The sequence below is a fragment of the Lineus longissimus genome, chromosome 6, assembly GCF_910592395.1.
Source record: "Lineus longissimus chromosome 6, tnLinLong1.2, whole genome shotgun sequence".
NCBI classification, from domain to species: Eukaryota; Metazoa; Nemertea; class Pilidiophora; order Heteronemertea; family Lineidae; genus Lineus; species Lineus longissimus.
Window position 1 is genome coordinate 20,433,145 of NC_088313.1, and position 11,962 is coordinate 20,445,106.

At 40.7% G+C, this 11,962-nt stretch overlaps 1 protein-coding gene across 1 annotated transcript; it reads right to left on the minus strand.

Annotated features, from left to right (window-relative positions):
- Positions 1-598: 598 nt before the first annotated feature.
- On the minus strand, positions 599-11,844 carry LOC135488955 (spermine oxidase-like). Its single transcript, XM_064773956.1, has 5 exons — positions 11,634-11,844; positions 9,139-10,044; positions 8,832-8,961; positions 5,528-5,642; positions 599-5,211 (listed from the first exon to the last, which is right to left on the minus strand). The coding sequence occupies exons 1-5, from the start codon at positions 11,803-11,805 to the stop codon at positions 5,032-5,034; spliced, it is 1,503 nt and encodes a 500-aa protein (XP_064630026.1). The 5' UTR covers positions 11,806-11,844; the 3' UTR covers positions 599-5,031.
- Between the last annotated feature and the right edge of the window lie 118 nt (positions 11,845-11,962).

Below are 11,962 nucleotides of genomic sequence, written 5' to 3' on the forward strand. Positions count from 1 at the left end.
CGACAAGAAAGTGTTCTATATATTATCGGACACGAGCAGCCCAAAGACATGAGGACGGTGCTCTTGAAACTGGTGCAGGCAAATATATGTCACTTGGGATAAAGTCGGATGGCTTTTTCCAGAAGAGAGTCCAGGTACAGCACTCTCATCCATTGAAATCGTGGTCAAAGAGGGGTGCCTTGACTGTCAAGTCAAAGATATTCTCCCAAATGCCAATGACGTGGGCAAGAACATCATCACTCGTGCAAGACAAAGATACGACCTCACATTTAGGCCAATATCAAGGAATCTGAAGTTTGGGAAACGGGGACGCTAGCTCCTTGATTGTTGTTACAATGCTGCATATTCGGAGGGAACCATGCCAGGTCACCTTTACAATCATCTGTGGGCATTTTTCCAAATATTCTTCACAGAATGACACGCAAGTTATCATAAACAGGATGTTGTGCAGTATTGTTTATTGTTTAGACTTTAACTATAACAGATAAGGATTGAGGACAGGGGGTTCTCCCTAGACTATATGTTGAGGGCATCACATCCACCTCTGACGTCTTGCTTTTAAAAAAACCCAAAGTACACAAAACGCACAAGATTTCCTTAATAAATTATGACACTTTATTTCCAAAACTTTTACACGGCTCATTTGATACATACAAGTTATCTATAAGTGTCAATAACTATTCTCTTATTACCTAAGAACAACAGCTACACCATTGGTGAGAGCAGCTGGTTTTACCAAAAGATGCCATTGTGAAAGTTATTACAAGTTATCACCAACGGTAGGACTTACATAGTACCAATGGAACTTTCTACGATGATGTAAACATAATCGTCGGCACCTTTGGTAGACATCCATTCTGACCAATAGGGTTTCCTACATTTACATTAAAAATCCCAAGCTGCAGAAATGGACCCGTCAAATTGTATTTACAGTGGATTCGATCACATTTGTAGTCTTGGGGATGAAACTAAAAGCACCTGAAAACAGACTGGGATTCTTCCCAAGTCAACTTATCAGAATTTGGTAAAATCAGGTCTGTTACTTCAGGAAGAAGGGATGGGTGGACACATAATTGCTTGAGAAGTTGTTAGCACCAATATTTTAGGCTCCTTTAAAATCCACAAGGCAACCAAGGACTCATTGGCATTAAAATTTTCAAATCGAATAGATTCCAATTCCAGCGTTTTCAGATGCTATTGGCGTAGGTTTGAATCTAAATCAAACCTTAATGGCAGATTAAAACCTTGTCAATGACTTTTGATGAGAAAATACTAGGTTTCTTCTCTCCTATCCACAAATGCATGATATCTGTTACTTATTCACAATATCTACAGTCACATAAACACATGCAGAATGACACGATTGAAGTAATGAATGAAATAAAATAGTCTTGTACCCGCATGAAATGAAGACAAATGAAGACAAATAATTGGCAATATGATAAATGTTCTACTTTCAACTTACAGAAGAACACTGGTCATTGCCTTAAAAACAGAGTCAAAACATTCAACATAAAATCAGCTGTATTATTATAATGCCTTTGCCTTCTTTTGATCCAACATAGATACTGTGTGACAGCTTCACTTGAAAGTTAATGTAACCTCAACATCTTAAATATTGATATAATCTCAACATTCATATCTAAAATGTTGAAATAAATATCATCATTTGAAGTTCTCATTGAGAAATAAAGGATCGTGAAAGTGCCACGATTGTTGACAGTAAACACAGAGTTAAGAAATGAAGCTTTACAGTTACCTACTCGACCTCAAAATTCTAAAATAGATGAATAATTGAAAAAGACACTTGTTCAAAGACTAAAGGTAACCCACACATACATTCGTATTTCCAATATATCATGAACTACAGACAAAAGTAAACCTGAAACTTTACTAAATCAATACACGATGAAAACTGCTCTCGAGTGAGCCAGTTATAGTTTTGAAGACGGACACAAGTTCTTTTCTACATTACAATCTACAATACGTTTTTCATACATACAATCACACCTGGAACTGAAAATTGCATTTAGGCATCGGTATGTTTACGATAAAACCCTTGGAGAAGGTATATTGCTGTCCAACCTGAGCTTTTATAATGTACAGGGTGAGCTCAAATCAATTCTCATGATGACGATGTTACAGTAAATATCAACTCTAAGCTAAATAGTACAAGTAAAACACTACTGAAAGGTGCATAATACTCCTGATAAAGTGTGCTTGGACGTTGGCCTTCAGATAGAGTGATAAAGGCCTACTGTAACCCGGGAATTGTTCGCGACATGGTTATATTTGTGGCAGACGACCTCACTGCAAAAATTCGCACACACACACATATATATTTCGGGAACTACGGGAACTGTAATGCATAAAGTTGATAGTCAAAGTCAAATTCTTTATGTGCTTGTTAATTTTGCGGATCAGGTCGAAGGGCCACAAAGATTGCAAACGTAAAATGTCCGCAAAGAATTTCAGGGTCAGAGTATTTTAAGTCGACCTACCAGATTTGTTCTCCTGCTCAACAGGAGGTACCAGCTGATCACAAATGAATACCCTGTATTAAAATAACATGGAGATCCAACCATACCAGTACCTGAGCTCAGGAAATATCAGAAACAAAGCAGTCTGAGGTGGTCCAGACGGAATCACTACCTCGTACACACGATGATAAAACCATACATAAATCTGATCACTTATTTGTTATCAGAAATTATACAAATGTTGTTTTGAACTATACATGGCATTGTTTACATAGTGTTAAAACAGTTGACCTCAAACCATCCATTTCTTACACATGTTCACTCATGTTTGAAAACTAGCCTATTTTGGACACCGTGCTTTGAAAAAGGTCTTTCCAGCAATCTATCGAGCATGTTGTCATGCAATTGAGCTTCTTTCAAATTCTTTTAACAGTTCTCACAGCCTACTCCAGTCTAACATCTGTCACCATGGCAACCTGATGTCAATAAGGCTTCACTTCAAGCAATGAGACAATCAATGACGTCAGAACCACGATACTATGACACGAATCTTCGACCATGAGTAAACAACTCAACCCACATCACGCTCTCGCACAATGCATTTACTGTAGCATGATGTTCATTCAATTGTGTTGCCATATTTGTATGCCCCATTATGACGTCTGAAGATGCAATGGAAAAAAAAATCCGTACTCGTTTGATCAATTTTCATATTGCGTTTTATCACTACGGTATATGAAGTGTTGAGTACATTTGTATCAAAGAGTGTAAAGAACTACGTTGTTGGTTGTGTATGGCACAAATTATGATGACGAAATTATAGGACCTGATGTACTCTTTCCTAACCAGCCACGGGAAGCCTCCATTATACTATAGAATCGCAAATATAGGCCTAATTGCTCTCTGATTGTTCCATTCTGTCAAAACACAACTGAGCTTTCAGTGTTTTTTAGGTTGTTGACGTTGCAATGAAATGTGACTATCGAATACTGATAGATCTGAAGCGCTAAAGGATCTAAGAAACCATACGCCCATAGAATTGGATTCATACGCCCAAGGAATTTCTTTGAAGAGGTAATTCTTTACACAAAACAACATTATATGTCTACGAGTGCAATATGCCGGTAAGTTCTCTCTGATCAGACACAAGCACCATAACAGTTACGCTATGAATGGACGACATAGGTACATGTACGTAAACAGCATGAGTCACTGACACACTAAACTGGTGATCTTCCAAGTAGGCCAGGAGGTAAGCAGGTCGTCAATGATGAGGAAGGCCTAAGTGGCTTTTTGGTCAAGTTCGAAACGGTCATAAATTGTACAAGTTGTGCATGTCAAGTCTCCGGTCCTGAGATGGCAGCAAAAGGTGTTCGTCAATTTAAAGCTAGCAGTCCTTCAATTTTGGAAAAACAATGAAAAATCTGGTTAGCGTCCGGCAATTTCATTACTCAGTGGTCTCTGGCAACTGGACCAAAGCCAAAATTGCCCTCATATCAGTCCCTGGGCCAAGACAAGCAAATGAAGCAAATAAGTAATAGCATGAAATATTTACAGCACAATACGTCGCACTTCTGGTGAATGTATAAGCTACCAGTTTGCACAGGATGATTCCTCCCAGTGAGAAGTGGAGGAGGGATTGTGAAGTTAAAACGCAACATGATATGACATGACTTTAATGGATGAATTTGTTGACTTTGTTTTAACAGATGAAATCATGAAGTCATCTAAAATATATGACCAGACCTGGCATGATAAACAAACATACCTTTACCACACTACCAATATGATATGACCGAAGTTCATCTCCTCTCATTGTTTGTTTTAAATTCAAATGTCAAGTTGACTAAGATTAAGATGAGTGTCCTGAAGTGTATATGTGTACTATGTTATATAAAATCAATCTAGACTTCAGACATAATGGAAAAACAGCCACTTAAAACTTGAGTTTTTCTGATTCTATCGACCTTCCAACTGATGACGAATATACTTTGAGGAGACTCCCCTTGATGACTATTTATTGACTATCAATCAGCAATGTTGCGTTTGAAACGAACACAAAACATCCCATGAACAAAGCATTATAGATCTAATGATACAACATCTCTATGAATCTCATTGAACTCACATGATATTTAGTCGGACCTCGAGTAGGGAAAGTCGTACAAATGAGATCAAGACAAGCATGATACAAGGTATGAGTACCGGGGATCACGCATACCTGCTGATTTCATACTGGTTCGTTTAGAACAGGGCCAAGTTGCCCTATCGGCGTCAAGAGACGAACGCCAGCGTTGGAGCAACTGAGTGTCATATCTCCTTCAGTAAATCTAATTCACAACAGTAATGCAAGGACTTGACGCCGATGTCACCACACCGATGAGTAACAAGGCCGAGAGGTAGAACTTCTTTCACCTATGGGATTTTTTAAAACAATCAAACTCACGCCCCCTAAAATAAATATAATGAAAATTACAAGTACTTTTTCCTAATTCATCCATTAAGTTTGCTTTACACTGGATTGATCGATATTAACTAATCCATACCGTTGTTATAATAGGAATTTACATCCACCACTTGGACTTGCAGAATACTCGTGGTCGCTTGAGTCACTGTTTGGCATATAGTAGTTCACGATCGTCTCTGCCTCGCGTTGTCCTGTGAGCAATGCACCATGGGTACTTGAATAAAACGACGTGTGCGTGGCTTCACCAGCAAAGAGGACATTTGGCTGGAAAAAAGAAGATACGAGAACATGAACAAGATGCCCTCTTTCTTCAACCCCTGGATCCACCCCCCGCCTCATCCTCAGGAAATCAGGGTTAATGTTCACTTCTCCGGCCCTGTTAGTGCAAACATTAACCCCTCATTTCCTCAGGACGCCCCTGCCTAGATTGGTAAGACGTGTTCAAAGGACCTGGAAATTCTCCCAGTTGTAACAAGAAGATGTTAGAAAGGATTGTACAACGTAGGCCTACTGTTTCATACAGGCAGGCCTACTCTGTGGCTGCTAAGGCCGTGTGGTGAGTGTCTGCTGCAAAACCCACCTTTCCATTGATATTCACGAGGGGCTCCTGAAGGTGTTCAATATCCTCGATGCTGGCTCCAACTGGGATGAACGAATATGATCCACGTGTGTATGGGTTGCTGTACCAGGCAGTTCTGGAAAGATACAGAGGTAGAGGCCATCTTAGATTTAGAATAGAATACTTTGCATTTTAGATAACTGATTTGATGTGCAAAACGTCGCTCAGTCTGCATCTTGATTTTAGATAAAGCCATCAGCCGCATAGGTCAAACAAGATAATTCTGAAATAGAACTTCTCCTGAAAAGAATAAAAGCAATCTTCACAGAGTATATGCACTGTGCCTTGTTTTGGTGGCACCCGCTATATGGTTAGGCAACCATCCACTTGGATTGGCACAAAATATGAATTTCACCTCGGCAGACAAAATCACAATGAGGCAAAGTTTTCAATTGCCACAATGGCTGGAAGCCAGAAAGTAGGTCTGTTCCCGATTCTGACTAATTTTATTTTGGACAGATACAAGCCTTTTCTAAAAGAATTAAGGATTGAATGTGGACCTCTGAACTATAAAGATCATTTCTACAGGTGGCCTGATTGGGTCACTTGACAAAGCATGGGTCTAATGCCCTCACTGACTCATGTCAAAATGAACATACTCGGGCATTAACCTTTCTCTTTGAAGGTCATGTGTACTCATTCTATTTAATGTTCATAATTTCCCCCAAAACAGTACATTCTGGACTATGCCATGTTTACAAATATAGCCAACAACAAGTCAAAATCAACACAACAAATGCACATGTTTAGTTGAGCATTCACTTGCCCATATTACCCCTCAGATTGGGCATATTGACCCCAAACAAATGACACAAAATGACAAAGCTCTCTCTGCTGAACTTGTGCTGACCTCTGACACTGTTTCTCACCTGAGCATGAACTTTAAGACTTTGACCTCAGGAGGGGGTCAAAATCGATATTATCATCATTCTTTGACACAGATTACATGTGCCACAGGTTGTACAGCAGGCAGGCTGTTCAGTGTCTGTTTATAATAGTAACACTGGCAAAAATCAATGTACATGTACACATGGCATGTATGGTGAAGAGAGGAAAACAGGTTACATACACCTAAATCGGATAATATTCTTGAGCAAATCCAATCCACGATCATGATTGATGTGATGAAGTTGACAACCAATGATCAGGATCAATGTTAATGAAGAACAGAAAAGAGGCTTTACATGCTGTACAGAAGTACCATTGGAGCAGAATCCACGATGGACGACACTGCATCCCAGATCAATGTATTGAACTCTAATTTACATACCACGACCATGTCAGCATTTCCATGTATGGTGTGGAGCTAGTGCAACGATCTCTAGAAGCTTCAGGGTATACAGCTTTCTTAACTCAGACTTGTTCCCCTTTAACATGTTAAAGCGAGTTGGTCCTGGCCGACCATGACCACAGCTCACTTGTGTCAACACAGTGATGATGTTCAAGTTGAACCCTGACAACCTGCTGGATCCAGCCAGTTCCTTTGTCCACCTAGTTGTCCTCATGTGACATCACTATTCTATTGTTGTCTCCCAAACCCCTCAGGGGGCCATTCAGACTAACACGCTTTCAATCATTGCTCTCATGATATTTTAGTGCCAGGTAAGCTGTAAGAAGACAGAAGTTCACCAGTGGGTCTTAGTTGGTCTTTCTTTGTCCCAAGCTCTGATGCTTTGACCTTGTCTTACAGCCATTTAACGGAGAATAGACATATTTTCACCCAGAAAGCCCTAAGGTGACCTTTTCTGTCCAGTTTTGACGAGTTTACTTTTGTACCCCACGACATTATTTGAACTTGAAGCTGTAACACAACATGCATTGGGCAACCAACAGACAAAGCTGAACCTCCCATGATCAACACATTAGGCCTACTAGATATTTTGTCCACGAAACTCAGTTTGCAGACAAAGGAGGCCACAGCTGATGTCTATTTTACACCTCAGGGATTGATTGGTAGTGTGACAGCCCATAGAAATATTGAGGCCATCGTATAATCGTGAGATTTTTTCATCACCCAAGCCGAAGGCACAGGACGACACTAGACAAACCAGCCATGTTTTTGACTGAGCATGTCTAGACTTAGTAGACATACAATGCAATGTGAAGCAGGTCAAGGACACTGAAATGGTTAAATTTTAGTCAGAGAGATGAATCGCAGTGCAGTTCATTGTAGCTCTCTGTCCACTCCAAGGAAACACATCTTTGAATTTGAAGCAGATTTGAAAGGCAACCTCCTAGAGCCAATAGGACAATGAGTACAGCACTGGCCACCAACTTTACCCATGATTACATGCCTTACAAAGAAATAACCAACTGTGGAAGGAGAACAGACTCAACCTGAGAGAGCTCAGCAACCTGTTGCGTAGCCATCGCCAGCTGTTCACTTGTTTATCTGTCTATTTTTAACGTCACACCATCAACACACAGCTGTCTATTCTTAAGTCTATTGGGACCTTTGTTGGGCTATAGGCTATCGGCTAAGGAGGCCAGCTCCACCACTTTTAAATGTTGATCAAACCCCTTGTACTGTCTGCTTCCAGCCAAGGCGAGTGGCATGCCATTCTATTCAAATTCCTTGACCTGGTTGCTCTCCAAATGCAGAAATTGTGTAAGGCAAGTATAAGCAGGTAGCCCACTTAATAGCTGAACCTTGCCAGGTTGTACCTACCTCTCTAATCAGGGGAAGCTGCAATTCTGAGAATTTAGCCTCAACACTTTTTTCAGAGGACAGAATAAGTAGCTACTGAATACAATGCATGCATGAACAGGCTTCTACTTGTAGAGTTGTACGCTGTTTAGCGTACTTTAGACCAAGAGAAGGAGCTCAAACTTCTTCAATTTTACATCTTCAGTATTTTCATTATTTTTCAGTGGGAAAGTAAAATTTCTCATGGGATTGATAATTCATACTGTCGCTTTAACGGCCAAGCATCCATCATCAATTTGAGTGATAGCATCGAATAGATGCTTCACAGCAACCTCAGTCAATTAGGGTATTTAATACTCCCATGGGCATTGCAGATTGCACATGTTGCAGTATCCAGGCACTTCAACATAAAAACTGTTCATGCAATTAGTACTAAACAACATAATAAATGGAATGTTCTAGGCAGACATAGCAGCACACTACAAAAATACCCTGAAAAATAACACAACAATACAAAACGATTTTGGTTATGTACTGTATATGCATCTCTTCTGTCGTGTCTGTTCTTATCGTTTCCGTTATGGTTTTTCTTTATTTGAATGATAACACAGTACTCACTTGATGACTTTCTTTGGAAGTGGAATGTCAGATCTTCTCAGGAACTTCTTGAGGACTTTCACACAAGTCTCACCAACAACTTCCTCACTCAAGGTCTCCATATGCATGGCTTCTTTTCCCGTCAGCCAGCCTACAAGTCAAATGCAACAACAAGCCTGGAATTAGTGTTTGCAACCTGACAAAGTGTCAGTCAGACAGTTTGCTCTGTGCCTGTGCTGTCTGACGTGTAATGGATTATTGTTGTAAACAAGCCTGAAGAACTGTGAAAATGGTGTCAGCCAAAATGTAAAAAGTGTTGCACACTTACCAACCAAGACTGTTTGCTGGACTACATCAAAAGAGTGGATCTTCTTCACCCATGACTCACTGATATCCGCATTATCATTTTCGATATCATCCCAGAGAAGCTGAATATTGCGTAAGTTAGGTTCCACGATTGGACTATCGAACTCCAGAATCACTTTGTCTACGACGCCTATCGCAAGTTTGTTTATTGCGTCTACTTTTAACTCTGGTAGAAAAGGGTTAAATAATGTCCGGGCCTTCTCTTTCAAGACGCCAAGTGAGATTGTCACAATAACATGCGATGCATAGAATTTGGAACCATTTTCACACTCTACGCAAACGTCTTCCCCTTTGGGGTTCCAGTGAATAGTCCGCACTGGATGATTCATGAGGAGATTCTCTGCCGGAATTTGCTTTTTGAGAATGTCCAAAATTGCCTCGAAGCCTGGTGGTATCGTGTAATGTATCCCAGGAAGCTCCTCATAACTGCCTATTTCCTGTAACGATACCTCCTCCATGCTGTGGCAGCCGCTGATGCACGTCTCAAGATTTTTGCGATTCCAGAAAATCAATTCGCGTAGTTTTCGATCCTTGCCATGATAACGCTTCAAGGTTGGTTCCATCTCACGATCGAGGAAGGACCCAACGCTGTCATTCTCGTATGGCGTCGGCATATCATGTTGGAAAAATTCTTCCGTCTTTTGCATTAGTTTTCCATACTCCCAATCGACCTCTTTCACAATCTTACTGGGGACGGATTCACCGTTTTCCGTTACCGTTATGCTGTGCTGACAAAGGTTCCCCTGTCGCTGCAGCTGCAGAAGGTCATGCTCATCAGCGATCTTGTAAATTGGGTTTCGCTCAATTCCATGAATCCAATTAGCTCCAAGTTCCACCATACCATTCTTGTTGATTGCACAGGATTCATCTGCAAGAAGAAAATTGAGAGAACATATTGAGAATTCACGTGCACAGTCTGTGAAAAAACAGGGGGGATTGGGATAGAAAACACCAGATTGTTTTGATTCTTTTATAGTACATGTATTCTTGAAATGTTCCATGAATAACACTGTTGTAACTAACATTATTGTGGTTAATGCTCAATGATTGATGCATACTTTGACAGAACTGTGTCATACACTCATCATGGGTGGATTGTTGACTGTACTTCCAGGGTGTAAGTGTCCTTTTATCAGCTTTTAGTGCACCTGCATGTAGTGAAAACTCCCCACACTTCATTCATGTAATCTACTATTACGGAGATTGGACCATATCTTTTTGAGTTGAACTGTACATTTGTACGTCGCTGCAGGCAAACTTTCAACTTCTCATCTCGGCCCATGGTCAAGGGTTTCTGATGTAGAGAACGCAACAAAATAAGTACGATGACATTTAGGGAGCTTGGCACCAAACAGGCAGCTTTAGCTGGGGATTCATTTGACTTCGAACATGAGCCTGAAGGTAAATTAAAACAACATAGTACCAGAAGGTAAGACATCACAAGATTGACGTCATGTATCTGGTGAACACATCTGGTTTGTTTGTTTTTAACGCAGTTGCCATTAGCAACCCATCATCCACAGCAGTAGACAGCCAAGCAATACCTGAGCCAGTAAGACCAATCAATGCATCAGTCACTACATGAGCACATGATAGGCAGCACTGTGAGTGGCTGGCTTCACCTTTTAGGCTCCAACCTGAGTACACGTGAAGGGCTCACCATCGCCATTTCAATTTTATAATGCCAAACTTCTCTATCCGATAAAGGGTTATTCCATGTTTAATCTAAAGACTGAGTAATCCCACCCCTCTTCTCTTGTCACACGATGTGGGGATATTATATCAAGAATTACATGCCGAGAATAATGAGTACACTGTACATGCATTGGTGAAGCTCTATGAACAAATTAGACTCGTTCACACCAGATGGACGAAGCCACTGCTGGCTGAAACAAAAGAACATGCGGTGTGCGACCATGTGGTTTCTTATTTGCAGCTTGTTTGTTGACGAATGACGTTGTGGCCAGCATTGGGTTCCTCCCCCAGCTTTAACGACGTCTATTAGTCTATAAATGTTGTTACTTATGATACAGCGAGCAATGCAGTAGTCCTAGTAGGCCTACAGGCACACTAGACTCAGGCAGTCATACCAAGGTCCAGCTGTCCAGCTGACAATGAGGCAATGAAAATGATGAGCATTAGACCCAGTGTCCATCACTGGCATCAGACAGTCACACAGCATTGCCATTTTGAATTTGACCTCATTTTGACCCCAAAATTCCCAACGAAAAAGAACAAACGTTCTCCACCAAAAATCAAGCAAACAGAGGGAAGGAAACACATGGAAATATCGAGTAAATTCAGGGTACATAAAAAGAACATCAGAAATACATAACAAGACGTTGTAATACGACTGTATCCAAATAAAATTCAAGACTGAAATAGGTCTTCATTGTCCTTAGGTCCTACGTGTTGCCACGGCAGATGTACACAGAAATCGGGTCAAAAAATACTCACCAACATTTTTACTCCAAATTCGCCCTCCAGTGCGACTTGTGGCTTCTAACACCTTGAAATCGGTAAACCCGTGTTTAGTGAGGTAGTCACAAGTAGCTAGCCCAGCTATTCCAGCTCCTATCACCAGTATTTTGGGTGACATTTTGTCGTCGAGATCCTCCATCTCCGCCATAGCCGCCTGTTATAAAATGCTGTGAGGTCACGGCTCCTGCGATTTGTTACATCTTCGATGTACACATCGAGGAATGTCTGAGTTCGTCTAGCAATAACAGGTGACGCCACTATTAGTTAATAAGTTCATAACGCGGGAAATACGAATGCGTAATTTG

What these genes read in the sequence shown, in the direction of transcription:
- LOC135488955 (XM_064773956.1), bottom strand. Translation starts at nt 11,805, where the DNA reads ATGGCGGAGATGGAGGATCTCGACGACAAAATGTCACCCAAAATACTG. An exon ending in AATTTGGAGTAAAAATGTTG is followed by an intron (nt 10,045 to 11,633) that starts GTGAGTATTTTT and finishes TTCTTCTTGCAG; the next exon opens with ATGAATCCTGTGCAATCAAC. An exon ending in CCAGCAAACAGTCTTGGTTG is followed by an intron (nt 8,962 to 9,138) that starts GTAAGTGTGCAA and finishes TTTGACTTGTAG; the next exon opens with GCTGGCTGACGGGAAAAGAA.